Source organism: Chelon labrosus (assembly GCF_963514085.1).
Source record: "Chelon labrosus genome assembly, chromosome: 23".
In the NCBI taxonomy this organism is placed as follows: Eukaryota; Metazoa; Chordata; class Actinopteri; order Mugiliformes; family Mugilidae; genus Chelon; species Chelon labrosus.
Window position 1 is genome coordinate 15,460,498 of NC_140356.1, and position 15,488 is coordinate 15,475,985.

A 15,488-nucleotide genomic window follows, 5' to 3' on the forward strand; every position below is an offset into this window, starting at 1 on the left:
CACCGTTAAAAGTAGCCCTGTAGCTCTTAAAAGAACTGACGAAACCGCTTCAACATGCAGGTGCCGTTAAACCCCCACCCCTCCCCCCGCATTTGTAACCAACAGGACAGTTTCCATGGTTACACCAGACATGGGGCTTTGCATAAACATTTATTTAGTTTTGTCCCTTTTTTTTTCCCCTCCTCCTCCTCCTCCCATAAAGGCTCGTCGCTGTTATGCATTTTTCCCGTCAATGCCTCGCAACATATAAACACACACACACTGTACACAGATTTGTCATTTGTTTAGTTACACACCGGACTCGCCTGACACACTTAATACTTTTGGTAAACTCTGTGGGAAGCTCTGTCGTCCTGTGAAGACACTCAAACAAACAAAATCAACAGTCAAATACAAGTTGTTGGTTTTTTTTTTTTTTTTGGTAGTCTATAAGAATAATGTGTAAGTTCTTCTATTTACAGATCTTCCAAAACTGGGGTTATCAAGGAAGGATGTAGTGTCAGGATCTTAACCAAGTCCCTAAACTAGAACTGTGTTTGAGGTTTGGACTCATCGATTTCTTCATTCTGTAAGGTGCGGAGTTCCTCATGGCTCTTTCCTTGGTCCCCTATCATTTCCTTCCGTGTAGGATTATTTGCAGCTAAGGCGTTGAACGATCGCTCCTCTGCAGATGAAACTCAATATCTATAATAAAGTTTGTTTTACTGGCAGTCAAAGGCTGGACAACTCACACGTTTAAATAATACAACTTCTCTGTAGTAGTTTTGAATTCTTGCTCGTTGCAGTTTTAAAAAGCCTCTCCCTCCTAACAAACCATTTATTATTATCTTAAGGCCCGCCCCAAGAATTCCTCAGACAGTAGAGCCTTCACTTTCACATGTTATGAATCTTAAAGTCCGCTTGTTGCCCCGACAGCTTTTTTTTAACCACACTAGTGTCCTATGAGGACCTTCCTCAAACCCCATTTCTTTTTCCTCTCATGCATTAATATTAAAGCCACAATGATAACCATCAGTCTCTCCAATAAATTCTCAGTGGTGTTTGATCATTTGCTGCTGTATTTTGTTAGAAAAACTCTTAAAACAGGATTATAAAAATAAACCCATTTCTTCAGCTTTGTTTCCTGTGAAGGGATTTTGAAGAAGATCATCTGGATTTCTATTTTTTAAAGCAACAGACAGAATATTTTATCTGGATGGTTATGCGAGTGTTTATTTTTCCAGATAAACTGATGGTTAACTTAAAAAACCCCAAAAAAAAACAGTTATCTCATGCCTACTCTGACTCGTACTTTAAGTCCAATAGTCTTGACGCAACTTCCTGCTTCCAACTTTTTAAATTTTGGCTTTACGTCACAAGCATTTTATGTAGTAATCCTTCATTTTGCATTTCTATTATAATATCCATGCGTTATCTTTCCTTCCTATGGCTTCTTTTTCAGCTGACGGAGAGAGGGGGATCTCTTTGAACTATCTTTCCTATAACCTGCTGAAGTTCCTCTTAGAAAGCTTGGTTAAGAACATTGTACAAGATGGACTGGGCTATACAAACAAACTTCACTCTGATGTACTCTTATATATATATATATTTATATATATATATACTACACTGCCAAGGTCTACCACATAGAACTGGACTAGCCTTTGACGCAAGTATAAAGATGTAAAAGTAGTAAACTTAGTTTCAGTACAAACTGCTGTACAAACAGGCAAAAAAGTGGATGAGCATTCAAAGAAAACAAAGAGGTTCGTGTTCAAAGACACACCGACGTAGATAAGTGACAACAGCAGGAAAAGATGGCAGATCTGTAAGTAGTCGTGCGGTTGTCTTGTAAAGTCAGATTTTTAGCCTCAGTAATCTGTGGATTGGCCTCGAGACAGAGCCACTGGTGAGTTGTTTTTTTTGTGTTTTCTCAGTGGGATCTTATAAAGGCAGTAGATTAACACGTAATGCAAGACACACAGATATCCAAATCACCTGCGTATTAAAGAGAGGACCTGGAGCTCCATCACCCCCGCCTCTCCCCCCCCCCCCCACCACCACACCACAGTACAAAACAGAGAACCAAAATAATCCTGTAGAAATTGTCCTCCACTGCCGTATTTCAAGTATGAAAAAAATTAATCACAAGGCAAGGCAATGATTCAAGAGGGCGGAAAAGAAAAATGGAAGTCACACAAAAGGCTTATTGTTGCATATATAATTGGCCACTTTGAGAGAGGGAAAACAGTAGGTACAAAATGAATGACAACACTTTCTCGGACGGGGTTTGGTGACTGAACAGTGTTGGTACTGATGATGGATTTCCAAACTAAACAAATAATTCATGGCTAGTAGACCTCTTATTTTCCCTTTTGAGTGCTTCTCTCAACTGCAGCCCCCACCTGTAGACAGCCCTGCTGGTCCACGTTAAGAAGGAGTGGACGATCAGTCTCAGATGATCATTATTTATTACTATTTTTTTCTTTCCTGCTGACGGCTAAAGGCGAGGGCTGCCGTCTCTGGCTCGAGGCGGCGAGGAAGACTCAGTTGGTTAAGGTGCTCGACGCGCGGAAGTAGGAGAGGAACTTGAAACAGAGGCTGACGACAAAGTACCAGATGTTTCTGGCCATCTGGGAGCGGGCGATAAACACCCTCCAGATGAATACGACCAGCAGCGTGTTGAAGGTGTAGCGGATGTTCCTCAGTCTGGGAAAGGGGAAGAGAGAGAAGGAAGTGATACGGATTAAAAACGAAAGTTTAAACTTGTATGATTCAGTAACGTGATGAATCCTTTAGTAATATAGTTTGTTAAAGTCAAATCTGCTGCCATTTGTGTCCAGTTAACTGAAATATTAGGGTTAATGTTAAGTAAATAAATGAAAAGTCAAAATCTATTGTTTTTTTCTATTAAAATAACTTTAAATATTAACATATATATGCAAACTCGTATTCATTTTGGCTTCTGTAAGAATAAATACTTTAGATTATCCATAAAAATCATTTAAAGTTACATTAAATACACAAATAATTTAAATTTCAAGTCTTACAATGTGCCATGGTGCTAAATCTAAAATATTATAACTCATAAGTTGCTCCGTAAAAATTATTTTAGCAGTATAAACGATAATCGGATGGTCGACTCACTTCCTCAGGTGCTGCCTGGCAGCAGGAATGTCGGACATGTCTTCGTTCAGGACGTACTTCTTGGTGCCGATGCAGTAGTTCTCGATGTACTCGGGCCAGTTCAGCTGGCGTACGTCAAAGTTAAATGTCTGCAAGAGAAATCGGAGGATGTTGAGACGAAGGAAAGCTGCTGTTAGTGTGTGATTAAAGGTGAATATTAAAACTCCCACTAGGGGGCGCAATAGGCTCCTTTTATAGCAGGCTTTATATTCCCAGAGAGTTTGTGCTCTCTCAGAAAATATCTGTTCAGAAGAAGTAGTCAGATCCTTTACTCACATAAAAGAAGAGTTATATTACAAGTTTTAGTTGTGAGTAAATGTTGAGTAAAACTTTAAAATCTCACCTTCCTGTCCTCCGGTGTTAGCTGGCTCATCAGCATGCTCACGTTCTCAGAGTTCCACTCCCAGTCCTGGCTACTGAAATACTCCAGCAGGCTGATGGCCTTGTGCAGACGATTGAAGATGCGCATCATCCTGCATCGACAGAGGGGGGGCGCAGATTAGGACACAGATTTAAGATGTTTTTATTTATTTTTTTTTAATATAAAGTAGGACAGATATGTGCGAGTCTTACTGGGGCTTCTGTCCAGACAGACGCAGGAAGAAGTCGTAGAGGAGGGCAGGGAACTTGTGGCTGACCAGGATCCAGTACTGGTTGATCAGGTAGTTGGAGGTGATGTTGGCGTTGGGCCTGCGGAAAGCCTGCTCCAACGGGTTCCTCTTGAAGGACGACATGACATGATGCTCTGCAAGTTCACACGGTTGAGAAGAACATTTAACAAAATTTAAGGCCGTTTCAGATTTGCTGAAGACGACAGCAAAGTGTGTCTAGCTGTCATGTCTCTGTTTTATATTGTTCTGTAATTCTATGGCTCATGTTTAAATGTTTAAAGGAGATGCACATTCTTTTTAAGCTATGACCTTTGGATTAAAACACCAAACCCAATCACGCAGCAGACAGATTTAATTTAATATCCAGATGATTGGAAAAGTTTTTTTTAAAAGTTGTTTAACATCAACATTATTTAAGGGTATTTATTTCTCGGATAATCCTATGCTAAGCTCTGTGACGGTAAAACAGGCAAAATAAATAAATAAATAAATAAAAGTGGGACTAGCACTGCAGTAAATCCTTTGAAATCTCTGTACACGAGCCAGGCTCCCTCGCCAAACATAAAACAGTCAGACGGGGCAGACGCACACAGATTGTGGTTTCTAGTCGGGGCATCATAGCGTGTAGATTTAACCGCGGCATGATTTGCTCTGGGGCTGATATCAGCCAGAAAGCGCCCACGCGATGGGTTTCTCCCACTGGGCAGCGCAGTCAACCATCCCTCCACCTCCACCACCTCCTCCTCCTCCTCCTCCTCCCAGAATCCAGCAGTGGCCATGTGACTACAGACATTACATCACACACAAGGCACGCAATCTAGGGCCTTGCAGGGGTTGTTTCCATGGCAACAGATATGTAGTTGTTGCAAAGGGGGCTGAGCTGACCGGATCTGAGGTGACAGCCAGCTGTGGTTTGGCTCCTTTGCAGCCTGCTTGGAAGGGGCTACCCACAATCCTCCTTGCTAGCAAACAATCATTTTTCCCCAAACAACGTCTCATCCAGGAAGATGTTTAAATTAGCTCCCTCTCCATCCCTCGTCCTCTGATGTGAGAGTGAGACGAGTTCGTCCGTCGTCCCAGCGATGAGACTTAATCCTGACGGGAGCCATCTGCTAGCAATTTCCCTGGTGAAGGGAGGCATGTTTTGCTAATCTGTGGGTCCTTTGACTTTCTGCCAGCCGGACATCCGTAACCACCGGGAGGGGAAACAATGAGGTTTTCGTTTTTCCACATGCAATCCCATCGCTTCTGTCATGACCTCGAATCAGGACGACTCTAAGCTCTACCGACTCGTATCATCTCTGCTCAAACGCAGAAATACTGTACAGTGGAAAGGGATGACGTAGTATGAATTCAATATGTACTTGTACTCCTTTAAGGTTGGAATCATGTAATTAATCTCGTATTTTGGGATGAATCGGGATCAATTTAATCACCTTTAATAATTAAAATTCAGCCTTTTTCCCCCCATTTCTTACATCTAAATCAATTAGTCAGCTAAAAGAAAAGTAAACAGATTACTGCTTCATTGATTATCTTTAGGTTTTGGAGTCTGTTTTGGCACATTTTCATTATTTTCACACAATTTACAGACAAATCAATAACGCATTAATCAAAAGTTTACACCAAGAAATCAATCGATTACCATTACTTGGCCCTCAGGCAGTTTTATTTTTATGTAAAAGCTTATTTTTCGTTATTATTATGTTATCATATTACACTAAAACCGTATTAAATAGTCCGTCAGATCAGTTGAATTAAAAGGAAAACACTGACGGCTGCATTAAAACGACAAAGAGCTGATCTGGATAAGTTTAAAGCGTGCAAAAATGTGGTGCTACTGTCAAAGATCTATTGAATAATAGGAAATGGCAAATATGGTTGACAAGTAAAGTTGGAAAAAGGTTTCTAAAAGTTGCTTCATATTCAAAAAGCCTTAAGATACGTATATATACGATATATTAAAGGACATAAAAGGACATTTAACAGTCCCCACTAAATCCATCTTCTGCCTCTGTCCAGCAGGGGGCAGACTCTCTCCACCAGAAGCCTCCACAAACCTCCACATTGCAGCGACATTATGTCACAGCGCTGGAGTATTGATTTATGATGATGAAAGCAAACAGGGACGACAATGGAGCGGGGATGCCAGCAGACGCAGACACAACGGCTCTATAAATACCCGTCTGCCCTGGCAGGTTTCTGTTATCTTCAAACAAGGCCACACGCGGCGTCACCTACCGATCTCTCCCCAGTGGAACGGGTTGATGCCGCCGGTTGTGCAGTTGTAGACCAGGGCTGTTTTAGGTCTGCAAGGTGGTGAGACGTGAAGGTCACAATAAAAAAATACAGACATTCATTCATTATTTAGGCTCCGACACTGATGTTACATTTACATTTATGAGTGTATTGGATCTGAACTGTGAGGGTAAATGTTTTTTGGGATTTCTTGGCAGTCTGTTTTATTTTAAAGGGAGTGGCTTCCTCAAATCTTCCCCCGCATTGTTTCCAGTTTGGAAAATCTGACCCAGTAAGACGTGAGAGAAGCAGTTTCAAGAAAAAAAAACCTCTGCCCTGATGTGAAAATAGCTCAACTACAAATGTATTTCATGTTCTTCCTTCAAGAATTACTACACAAATCTTTGTTTTCCTAAAAATATAATAAAAACTGCACTGGAAATATGTCAGACGACAGTTTGGCAAGGTGTCCCTCCAGATACTTTATTTAAATTTGCTGCAAACTAAAGATAGACCAACAACAAGGACTTCTGAATGCTACTCTATATTTAGCGGTGAAGTATTATAAATACTTTCCAACAGCGCTCATGATAGAAGACGGTGACACCAAGCTTCTCTTGGGCTCCAATTTGTCTTTAAAACCGAGCCAAGTAAGGGTTGATAATGTTCTTCCTCAATTTAATGTTTGGAGTGATGAATGCGAACATAAATCTGTGAATAAAATTGTCCGAAGAAGATTGAAAGACCAGGAAAATAAGGCTAAAAAACAAAAACTGCATTATGGGAAATGTAGGTCGTGGCATTTTCCGAAACTAAACCTATACAAGTTATGTTTACATCTGTCCCTTGCTGACTAACTGTGACATTACATCACTCTCTTACCCTGTAATGCTTCTCTAATCAGTTCATTTACAAAAAAAAAAAAAACCCTGTGCAATAGAGCTGAACACCAGCAAAGCTCTGGGTCTGTTTACTCACTTGTGTACTGCAGTGTACCAGCCCGCAGCCAGGGTCAGGTTGATGACCACGTCCACAGGGATCAGATCAGCCACTGCATCGTTGTTGGCTCTCATGGTGCGCAGGATGCCCTTTCCGGCCTGATTACAGGACAACATGAATTCCAAAAAAACGTGCCTTTGTGTTCAAGGAGCTTTAATATTCAAGAGTATTTATTTATTTATTTATTTGCTTTTTGTACTTACAGCTATAAAGACGCCGCTCGGCCCGTTGAAGTTGTCGATCCAACCCTGCGGGGCAAGAACACAGAAAACTGCTGACGTCAACTCGTAGATTAGATTATAACGGCAACGCTGTTCAGGTTACTTCCTGAAGAGGACGTGGTGGTGGTGGTGGTGGTGGTGGTGGGGAGGGGGAAGAGGCTGGGAAGCGGTGATTGTCGACTTCAATTAGGCGCCATTAAAAATGGATGAGACCACTGGTAATAGACTGCTGTAGCTCCTAATGTGCAGGATTGGAGGCTCATTATGTGGTCAAGGCTGAGGCTGATCCCCAGTCTAATAATACAGAGCAGATAAGGTGCACAGAAGAAGAAGAAGAAGAAGAAGAAGGAGAAGAAGAAGAAGAAGGAGAAGAAGAAGAAGAAGAAGGGGGAAAAGGAGAAGAAGGAGAAGGAGAAGGAGGAGGAGGAGAAGGAGAAGGAGAAGGAGAAGGAGGAAGAAGAAGGAGGAGAAGAAGAAAAAGGGGGAGGGGGAGAAGGAGAAGGAGGAAGAAGAAGGAGAAGGAGAAGAAGAAGAAGGGGGAGGGGGAGAAGGAGGAGAAGAAGAAGAAGGAGAAGGAGGAGAAGGAGAAGAAGGAGGAGGAGGAGAAGGAGAAGGAGAAGAAGCTGCAGACGACCACTGGAGCCAGAGGTGGTTTTAGACCGACTGTCAATGGCTTCATACCAGACTAGAGACATAGAAGCATCTTTGTTAATCCGCATTGGTTAATCGGATGACTTCTAGATTCACAGAGTCACAAATTGTCGATGCACATTGCGGTTGTAAACACACCACACAAACACAAATAAGCGCCCCCCCTCCGCCCCCCCAGCGCCTACTGGCACGGGCTGCCAAGGCGATTGCACGGCCAAGTGTGAGCGAGGCCTTTTGAAGAGCCGCTGCCAGGCCGAGCTTACAACTGCAGCCCGGAGCGCGGAGCCAGGAACTGCAGTCACACATTCCCAGCGAGCAAACACTCGGCCACATTTCCTGACTGCAACATAAACAAGGACTTTCCTGTGTTGCCATTTAATTCGTGGAGCATCATCTTTGAGTACCTGGATTCTGTTAGGGAGGGGTTAAGCTTTTAAACTCTACATCTCAGTTGACTATAAACAGTGACAAACAAGCTCAAAATAAAAAGCCCGAATAAGCCATCACAATTCAAAAATCTTCTTCTACAAGCTGCTCATCTAACCGAGTCTCTCCTTCAAGCTAGGTTTATGCTTTTATTTTCTCCACTACAGTTTGCTCTGACCACTTAGCCATTGAAGGACATTGACCAAGATGCAGAATTAAGACCTGCAATGAAATATTATTTTTCATTGAATGAATAATGAAAATATTCTGTTGCAGCAATACACAGTTATATAAAAAAAATGGAGTAAAATGAACAAATCCTTACATTTAGGAAGCTGGATGAAGAGAACTGAAACCTGACATCACTCTCAAACTGATTGATAGATCTTCTAACACAAAGAAATGCATAACCAAATTAATGTTATGGATGCTTTCATTTCTGCAAAACGTTTGTTTCAGTAAGTGTGTAAAAGGCAGTAAAAGACACAGTGAGATGGTTGGGTTCTTCTGCATATCCTGTTTCGGAAAATACCTGGTCCAGAGATTTTTTATTTCACATAATTTTGCAACGTTAAGAAGCTGCAAAATGTGACTTTATCGTTAAATACAGATGTTGGCAGCAGCAGGTCAATTATAGAAACACTAAACCGTTCAACTTCTGCGATCTTCTCTTCACTCCACCTCGACTTTAACAGCGTCTTCACCCTCCGTGTCCCATTGACTCCCCTCCACCCTCTCTGATCCCAGCGGCCGAGCGTGTTGATTGAGGAAAGCGCAGGTCTTCAGCTCAGATATTAACCAATTTAAGCTTTAATCCCAGGCCACTTAAATTAAAAGCCACAGGGGAGCAGTATTGACCCGTGCAGGATTACATCAATCGATATCCTATTTCCATTTGTTTTACTGTCGCAGGAGGACACATAATCATCTAGAAGTCACGGCCGGGTCACTCTTCATGAATGTCAAACACGCCGATTAACATTTACAAATCAGGTTGAGCAACATGTAGTTATGTATGTATGTATATAGAGCGGACTCACGGGGAACGGCTCCTGCCAGCTGGCTCCCACTATGGAGGGTCTGATGATGCCAATGCTGAATTTGTCTTGCTCCTGCTGCACCACGTACTCCGCCAGGGCTTTGGTGTAGGTGTACGTGTTGGGCCTGTCGTTGATGAGCCGCGGCGTGATGTCCCGCACGATGCCGTCATCCATCCACCTGGAGGTAGGAAGCAAGAGCCGAGTCAGAGAAATGGAAAAACGCGCTTTTAACCCAGAAAGAAGCAGGTGATTATGCGCCGCCTTGGAGATTTATGATGAAAAATGGTCTTTGTAATGCTTGCGTCTCGGAGGAATATACTTAATAACAATATGGAAGAACAACCAAGTCTTATATTATCAGTCATCTATAAAATGAGGCTGCATGTTCAGCAGAAACTTAAATGTTACATAAAAATCAACATCTAAACCGTCTTTTCTTTTAATGGAGCTTTGTTCTGGGCTCCTGCCGATCAGCTGACCTCCTTTCAGACGGACAGGTGCGCCTGTGTTGAGCAACTTTTTCAGTCTTATCAAAGACAAAGTTGCACAATGAAGCCTCTTTTCTACGTCCAGTTGTGTGCACAGGTGTGAAAATAGGTGCAGCGCTGGAGAAGCCTTTTCACTCCACATTCCTTCTTTCATCCCGTCAACCGCTGAACTCAAGTGGACGGATGTGACCGTTCAGTTTGTTTTGATAGTTTGCACTTTTCTCAGATAAAACTGGACGGATTCTGACTCTGATATAAAGACGGACAAACTCCCTTTGACGTCACCCGCCGGAGTGTTTTGTTGTGATCTTGGCAGCGCCTTGCTCCACCTGACTTCAGTTCAAAAACAGGCCAAGGGTTTTTTGGAGTTTATTTTGGCTGCTCCGGCCGTTGCGAGGTGGAGCCCAGACTGCCGACAGACGCAGATGCAAACAGCACATGAACTGAGGCAACACCCACCTTACACTCAAAGCAGCCACACCCATAATTATGCAGAACTACAGACCGTGACATAACAGGTGACATAGCAGGTGACAAGGTTGCAAAACTGTTTCTGTTCCAGGCTGTAAACGTTTTAACATGGAGGTCTGTGGGGACTTGACTCACTTTTAGACTCAGCCTCAAGTGGAAATTTGTGGAACTGCACTCCGAGGTTGACTCGTACGGCGTTATTTTCTTTAAGGCTCAATAAGATTCAATTTATTCATTATATAAGCACTAATTTCTTGTGATGCTGTCTACACCTCCTTCACCTCCAGCTTTTAAATACTAGCACGGTTTTGAACAGACATCGATGTAAAATAAATATATTAATCACAACCGATGACAAGTTTGGGGATTTTCTTTCCCGGCCGTTCATCCACTCACTCGAGGGACTCGATGAGCTTCTTGGGCTCGACGGGCGGCGGGTAGATGACCTCGTCGATGTACTTGCGGTTGCAGTTTGCATAGGCGGTGGAGATGTGAATGAAGGCCTCGAGGTGGTGCATCTGCTGGGCCAGGTTGAGGAGCTGCTGCGTGGCGATCACGTTCAGCTGCAGGGCGTGCCTGCGGGAGAGGAGACGGAGATGCTACGTTAAAGACTGTGTGTCTTCTGGGTGCGAGTGGGAGGAAAAGGTCGTGCAAACGAGTCGGCGTGTGGGAGGGAAAAAGTTTGAGTGTGTGTGCACTAAAGATTAAGCGTGTGAAGGAAAAGGCAGCGATGGGGTGAGTATTTGCTAGAGAGCTAATGTCTGTTTGCCGACTGCTGACTCTTTCATTCTGATGAGAATTTGCAGAAAATTATTTTAAGCTGGATCTGAACGACACAACGGGTTAATGAGACATGAAATCATACAGCAAGAGGAGAGCGAGAGGAGATGACTGAACAAGAAAGGCAAAGAAAAATAAAAAGAGCACACATCTTCTCTTCTCTTCTCTCATTGTGAGCTTATACATCCACTCATCCAGCTACGAACACTTCAGCATCTATTCTGGCAGCAGCAGGATACAGAGAACAGAGCCGCACAGTGAATCACCCCACTGTACGAGTTCATCTTTTTACACGTCTGTTCTGGAAGAGGTATGCATTAGTCTTCGTCAGGTTTAGCCTTCAGCGTAGCGCGCTGCTCATTCATCAAATGCCTGACGCTATCGTGTGATTTTCATCTATAAAGATGACTCATATGACCGTTCTACCAGATATACATGAGCAGGTATCGGTGCATCGAAGCCACAGAGTGTAGATAAAGATGGATGATACGATGTTACGCCGCCCCGAGAGGTTTTAAAGCTCAGTGTGGCGACTCTGGCCGTCGCCATCTTGGTAGTTCCTGATTCCATCTGAGTTAAAGCTTTGATATGATTTAAACAGGTCAGTTAGATAACCTAGCATTTTTTTCTGTACCAGGGTGTAAACATGTTTACTTCAGCTTTAAAGTTGGACATTTTTACACGGAGGTCTGTGGGGATTAACTCACTTTTGGAGCCAAATTCTAGTGGCCATTTGAGGATGTGTAGTTTTTGATGAATGAATGAATTAAATAATTATTCGTGTCAACAACAAGACAGTATTTTTCAGTATTTGCCAAGGGATGATGTGTGCGTAAACAAAGCGGGATACAAATGAGGAGATTTAGTCCTCCAAAGACACAAACCCCAATGATATAGTCAACTAACAAATCACTAGAAATTGGAAAAAAACAGCTTTAAGCAGATTTACAAATGTCTGAATAGCTAATAGATGAATAATTAAAGAAAAAAATAAACTCTCTCCACTGCAGGCAAGAAGCACACCACTTCTCCCTTAATTGGACAGAAATAACAGTTACTAAGGTGACAAATATTACTGTATAATGATTTCAGAACAAAATCATACCCTTAAAAGGATGGGAAAAATACATCTCCACTTTCTGACAACGCTAACAAACTTCTCTTGGTAAACCTCAGCATGCAGCAGGACGATAATGACAGAGTCAGTTTTGCCAGAGGCGACAACACAAAAACACAGAGGGGTCTGTTTAACCAGATTCTTAAAAGATAGATGGAATCTCTAGATAAGAGCTGGTTTGTGGTGCTCAGGAGGTGAGTTTGTGAAAAAAAAAAATGAGAGAGGTAGCGGTAGGAGGAGGGGAGCTATGTGTGCGTAGGCGACGTGTCCTCTTCCCGCCACCCTCTGGAACCATATGCAGGGCGTCACGCCAGCAGGACAGTCAGGAAAAGATGGACGCACCACTGTGCTCCTTCCTGCAGCTGACTCACCACCCATCTGTCTCTGCCGCGATGATTCGGATGAGACGACTAGAGGCTGCGAGTGTAGATCTGATCCGAAAGTACAAAGTGACGGCCAAACTAAAAGGCCAAAACTTAAGGGTTTTGTAGTTTTGTATTCGACATAAAATACCTTGCAAAATTATTTTCACCCCTTGCCATTTCATTCTTGTGATATCCAAAATATTTTGCACTTAAAAACTATCATAGATTAAAACTACTTTACTCCGCTAGTTCTTTAGCTATATCCCTCCAGTCACAAATCTCACTGCTTATTTTAACAAGTACAGTGTTATTACTACTGATAACTGCGAGCGCCAAAACCACCAAAAATATAATCCGAGGTTGAATAAACAGTAATGATCCTTTAAGTGTGCATAAAGACCTGTAGAGGATAAACACCAGCCTGAAAAGCTCTGGACCAGGTCTCAAAACCTTCAACGCTGATTTATGCCTCGGCGCTGCTTACGAGGCAGCCGGCCGCTACACGAGAGAGAGAGAGAGAGAGAGAGAGAGAGAGAGAAACGACTCTGGGAAGAGAGATGAACACACAGAAAGCCGGTTGAAGAGGGGTGGAAAAGGAGGGAAGAGGACGGAAGGTAAACACAGGCCCGAGACGGGAAAGCCGCAGCAGGACAGAGAGAGCCGTGAAAGCAGTAACAGATCAATATAAATCTGTTTGGAGAGTGGTGCTGTAGCTACATCCTAACTGCACTGTCACTCAAACTAACCAGCCTCCGTAAACAACCCATTTTCAGAGAGCTTTAAGAGTCATCCGGCCCCAGCTTGGACAATCTATAGTAACTCCACATATTTAGACAGACGGATAAGAATCTTATTTTCCGTGAAAAAGCCATACTTTTCTTATCTTCATTGTATTCTCCCATATCACGTTTGCACCATGCGACTGTATTAAATCCGATAAATAACACTGTCAAAGCTAATGTAGCGAGGAGAGGGTTGAAATGTTTGTTTTTTGTGGCAGCGTTTATGCTAGCTAACGAAGATCAAGACGATGTTTTGACTCTAGGGACGTGGTTTTGATTTATGGCAAGCCTAAAAAAAATAACTACAAAAGATCGGGCTTGGCTGAAGGCCGATACTGATCTGATCCTTTTAGAAATGCCGGGATTAGCCCTCGATACCGATCGGGACATCCCTATTGGATACATTCGTAAGTACACGCCCCCGAGTGCAGGATGACTCATCAAATCGGTGACTCAGTGGCTGATATGATGTGAATTGTTTGACTCCATGTCCGCTGTTCACCCCAGATTATATAAATATCAGATTCAAATGATTAAAACAACTTGATTCTTTTGTCTATTGTTACATTCCTAAAGCTGAACTCACAGACTTTGATTAAGAAAAACAAAAAAACGGGTTGTGCAACTAACAGGGTGGAGTAGAATTCTTCCTTTTACTGCATCCTGATGAACATATTTTCCATGTTATCTTCAGAGGTTATTACAAACTCAAAGTTTTAGAGCTGCGTTTAAATGGTTTATTTAATGTGGTGGATACTTTTAGACCATATATATATATATATAAATCTTGATAAATCCTTACCAGGACTTAGGAATCATATCACTATTTTCCACAAACTGAGTGGATAACATTATCTGATGACAAACTGACTCTACTGGGGCATTTAAACTTCTGTATGACTCATTAATACATGAAATTCAGCATCTCCTGATTTAATATTTGCTTTAACGGTGGCTACCTGAACAAAGAAAGAAGCATCTATTGTCTGGCAAGTCATGACATCGGACTGGAGACGACCTTAACGGTTGATTTCTTCACATCCTCATCTACTTCTTCTTTTATATGAAGCTCAATGAGATGCTCAGTTCCGACTACAAGCATAGTTTACCCCAAAATAAAGAAAAGTTGTGTATGCATCATTTGCTTCAGTTGAATGCTAAAAGCTCCCCAGAATTCGTTATGAACTGTATGAACAGCATTAAAGCAGCAGCAGGAGCAGAATCACAGGGAGGAGATCGTGCCTATAAAGTGTGCTTGTGTTCATGCGTGAAATCCTCACTTGAGCGGCTCGTCGAAGCGGATGGTGGCGGCGCAGTGGAAGACGATGTTGATGCAGGCGGCGAGCTTCTCCACGTCCTCGGGGCTGATGGCGAGGCCGGGCTGCGTCAGCTCGCTGCTGATGGGGATGATCTTCTGGTGGAAGTCGGGGTTGTCCTCCCTCACTCGGTCGAAAAGCTGCCAGAGAACAAAATCAACACACACATATAGAGGAAGATGTTCAACAGTAACTCAATTCATCGGTGACATTTAATTACTGCAGGGCAACAAATAAGAGGGTTTGACTGAACCGGAGCTGGAGGGTAGAACTATTAAAACCGACTCGACAGCTGACGCTAAGAAAGCGTGGCAAGGAATGCAAATCTGATGTAAGCAAAACCAAATGTGTCACTTTGCATAATCACTTCAGGCCGTTACCAGCAGATTTAGTTTTTTTTTCCTTCTTATCTGAATAATCCGTGTTTTGGCGACATGAAAACATTAACAGTAAACATGGATAACACAGGACAGGTCAGACAGTAGTGAGGCTGAGGATGATGCCAACAATCAGACAGATCTCTTGCAGAGCGAGCCTCCACACCGACAGCTTGTTAAATATGGAGGAAATTTATTCTCAGTCTAACAGATTATGGTAAATTATTATCTGGACACGCAAGTTATTGATATATACTGACAGATATACAGATGAATCTATCATTAGTTGCAGCCCCAACCACACACAATATATTTTGTTTTATATTACGCATTTGGCGGCACAGTGGCGAGGTGCTTAGCACTGATGCCTCACAGCGAGAAGGTCACCGGTTTGAATCCCTTTCTGTGTGGAGTTTGCATGTTCTCCCTGTGTCTGCGTGG

At 42.7% G+C, this 15,488-nt stretch overlaps 1 protein-coding gene across 2 annotated transcripts in view; it reads right to left on the minus strand.

The window, feature by feature from the left end:
- Positions 1-2,085: 2,085 nt before the first annotated feature.
- Positions 2,086-15,488, minus strand: part of LOC311508448 (fatty acyl-CoA reductase 1) — a 44,651-nt gene continuing 31,248 nt past the window's right edge. For both annotated transcript variants that reach the window (XM_084573207.1, XM_084573208.1), the window contains exons 3-12: positions 14,635-14,810; positions 10,707-10,886; positions 9,352-9,529; positions 7,217-7,261; positions 6,993-7,111; positions 6,018-6,085; positions 3,739-3,910; positions 3,509-3,638; positions 3,127-3,254; positions 2,086-2,688 (exon numbers count right to left, since the gene is read on the minus strand). In XM_084573207.1, coding sequence (XP_084429333.1) covers positions 2,526-2,688; positions 3,127-3,254; positions 3,509-3,638; positions 3,739-3,910; positions 6,018-6,085; positions 6,993-7,111; positions 7,217-7,261; positions 9,352-9,529; positions 10,707-10,886; positions 14,635-14,810 — 1,359 coding nt within the window. In that variant the 3' untranslated portion in view covers positions 2,086-2,525. The remainder of the gene's footprint in view (positions 2,689-3,126; positions 3,255-3,508; positions 3,639-3,738; positions 3,911-6,017; positions 6,086-6,992; positions 7,112-7,216; positions 7,262-9,351; positions 9,530-10,706; positions 10,887-14,634; positions 14,811-15,488) is intronic.